This window comes from Arvicola amphibius, chromosome 15 (genome assembly GCF_903992535.2).
Source record: "Arvicola amphibius chromosome 15, mArvAmp1.2, whole genome shotgun sequence".
In the NCBI taxonomy this organism is placed as follows: Eukaryota; Metazoa; Chordata; class Mammalia; order Rodentia; family Cricetidae; genus Arvicola; species Arvicola amphibius.
In genome coordinates, this window is record NC_052061.1 from 52,428,437 (window position 1) to 52,431,502 (window position 3,066).

General features: G+C 56.6%; 1 protein-coding gene across 1 annotated transcript; it reads left to right on the top strand.

The window, feature by feature from the left end:
• The first annotated feature begins 1,724 nt into the window (after positions 1-1,724).
• On the top strand, positions 1,725-2,822 carry LOC121677001 (basic salivary proline-rich protein 3-like). Its single transcript, XM_042054213.1, has one exon. It carries the CDS (start codon positions 1,725-1,727, stop codon positions 2,820-2,822), a length of 1,098 nt encoding a protein of 365 aa, XP_041910147.1.
• Positions 2,823-3,066: the final 244 nt, after the last annotated feature.

Consider the following 3,066-nt stretch of genomic DNA (forward strand, 5'->3'; position numbering starts at 1 on the left):
TGAGGCTTCTTCAAGCATCAGGTATCTGTGCCACCGAGGGAAACATGATGGGTGTCACATACAATGCTTCACCCAAGCCACTGGGTCAACTGGGGCTACTCAGAGACAGGATACCCTCTCATGTCTGCAGCAAGGGGTTCAAGACTCTGTTTTTCCAGGAGAGTTGCAAAAGGATCCTTTTAAGAATCAGGGTGGCAGGATTGAGGCCAGGGCCTGGATGCTCTTACTAGCCAAAAGCTAGTTTGAAGTTTAGACACACAGGAATCTGGAGAGCTTGGACAGGCCACACACACACACACACACACACACACACACACACACACACACACACACACACACACACTGTAAATAAGGTAGTCTCAGAGTCATGTGACTCGCTTGAGCTAGCCGCTAGATCTGAAGTCCACTATCCTCAAGAAGAGCACCCGCAGAGCAGATGAGACAATTACCCATCCAGTCGTGCTGCTTCATTGCAGCCCAAATCTACAGCCATCAGGGCTGCTAACCACGATGTTTCTTGCAGGCACATGCCAGGCTCGCAACTTCATGTGCAAAAGACAATGCGAGCAATTTCTCTTATCAGTTCGAGAATCATCCCTGTGACTGGCCTACAGACTTGATGTTTAAGCCCAACGACACTCGGCATGAGCAGGAAAAGGCAGGCGTGCATGTACCTATACCCTGGGACCACACGGAATCACATGAAACTGCAGTCAGAGTCAAGCAGGACGCACACTAGCCATCAGCTCGGCCCAGCATGCCCTCTCTGTCTGAACTAGGAAGGGCAGGCTGTGGCACACACAGGGCACATGTAGTCTGTGCCTCCTCACCACTCAGCCCAGGCTTCAGTGTGAAGCTATGAGCCACCCTGGTGTCTGGGCTGTGTCTGCTAGATTTTGGCTCAGGCAGGTGATAGGACTCCAAGGACAGTGACAGGCTGACTTTTGAGGCAGACACTGTCCCAATCACCATATGTTAGCTGAACATCACCTACATACCAAGACACACAGAGGGGGATAGCTACATCCCAGGACAGTCACAGCAAATGGAGGAAACTCTTGAGTCTTTGGGCTTGTTCGGATTTGTAAATACAACCAGGCTGAGTCTTCAGGGGGGAACTGGTGCGTGCCCAGAGCAGCCATATAGGGTCAGGCAGGACCTCGGTCTTCATCCAGTGTCCTCCAGAGATGCTTGTTCTTCTACCTGTCTGCTTATTCTCTGCAGCCCTAGAGTGCCCAACCCTAGGACAGCTTCCCTCCCCAGGAAGCCCAGCTGCCCAGGTTCTCAGTGAGCTCCCAGGGATGAAGGTGGGGTGGGGAGGCTCCATGTTGTACCAACCCAGGGGGAGTCCTCTCTAGACCCAGAAGAACAAGCTAAAGCCACAGTCCAGGCCATGCCCCAGGCTGTTTAGGCAGACTGGCTACCCCAGCAGAGTAACCTGGAAGCTCCCGGGGGAGAAGGCCTGAAAGCCTGGATGTGCACATTCCCGGGACAAGCAGATCTGAGCAAGAGAAGGGAGTGACACTAGAGTTACTTTATTTTTGGGTTTTTGAGACAGAGGTTCTCTATGTAGCCTAGGCTAGCCCCAGAGTTACTATCGTCCTGCCGCAGACTCCTATGTGCTGGGATGACAGCACGTACCATCATACCCAGCAAGCTAGCTGGCAAGATAAACCCTAAGCTCTGCAGTTTTCTAAGTGGCTGCCCCCAACTTTCTATCAGCCATGGGATTCACAGTCTTCATGTGTGCAGATGGTATTCAAAGCCAAGCCCCAGTAACACGAAAATCAGATGGGAGGAAGCCACAGAAACAACCAGAGAGGCCATCCACCCTCCAGACCCTCCCCAATCAGGGAGGCTATCCACCCTCCAGACCCTCCAACCAGGGAGGCCATCCACCCTCCAGACCCTCCCCAATCAGGGAGGCTATCCACCCTCCAGACCCTCCAACCAGGGAGGCCATCCACCCTCCAGACCCTCCAACCAGGGAGGCCATCCACCCTCCAGACCCTCCAATCAGGGAGGCCGTCCACCCTCCAGACCCCCCAACCAGGGAGGCCATCCACCCTCCAGACCCTCCCCAATCAGGGAGGCTATCCACCCTCCAGACCCTCCAACCAGGGAGGCCATCCACCCTCCAGACCCTCCAACCAGGGAGGCCATCCACCCTCCAGACCCCCCAACCAGGGAGGCCATCCACCCCCCAGACCCTCCCCAATCAGGGAGGCTGTGCACCCTCCAGACCCTCCAACCAGGGAGGCCATCCACCCTCCAGACCCTCCAACCAGGGAGGCTGTGCACCCTCCAGACCCTCCCCAATCAGGGAGGCTATCCACCCTCCAGACCCTCCAACCAGGGAGGCCATCCACCCTCCAGACCCTCCCCAATCAGGGAGGCTATCCACCCTCCAGACCCTCCAACCAGGGAGGCCATCCACCCTCCAGACCCTCCCCAATCAGGGAGGCCATCCACCCTCCAGACCCTCCAATCAGGGAGGCCATCCACCCTCCAGACCCTCCAACCAGGGAGGCTGTGCACCCTCCAGACCCTCCCCAATCAGGGAGGCCATCCACACTCCAGACCCTCCAACCAGGGAGGCCATCCACCCTCCAGACCCTCCCCAATCAGGGAGGCTATCCACCCTCCAGACCCTCCAACCAGGGAGGCTGTGCACCCTCCAGACCCTCCCCAATCAGGGAGGCTATCCACCCTCCAGACCCTCCCCAATCAGGGAGGCTATCCACCCTCCAGACCCTCCAACCAGGGAGGCCATCCACCCCCCAGACCCTCCAATCAGACCACGCTCTGGCCATCAGTCATGACAAGCAAAGGTGTGGTTGGATAAAACCGCTGGTGCCTGCATCTGTCTCTTCCTCTTCCCATTAAAGGAGAGCGTGGGGGAAGAGCAACAGGAGGAGAAGGAACACGCCACAATGAAGAAACACGTGTGAAGACCAGCACCCAAGGTGTTCATGCTGACTCACACTTGGACAGGGATCCACTTTCGGTTCTGAGGGACGACAACGAAAGTGCAACTGTCCCCTCTTTCTGGCAGCCCCACCCGTA

What these genes read in the sequence shown, in the direction of transcription:
- LOC121677001 (XM_042054213.1), top strand. Translation starts at nt 1,725, where the DNA reads ATGGGATTCACAGTCTTCATGTGTGCAGATGGTATTCAAAGCCAAGCC.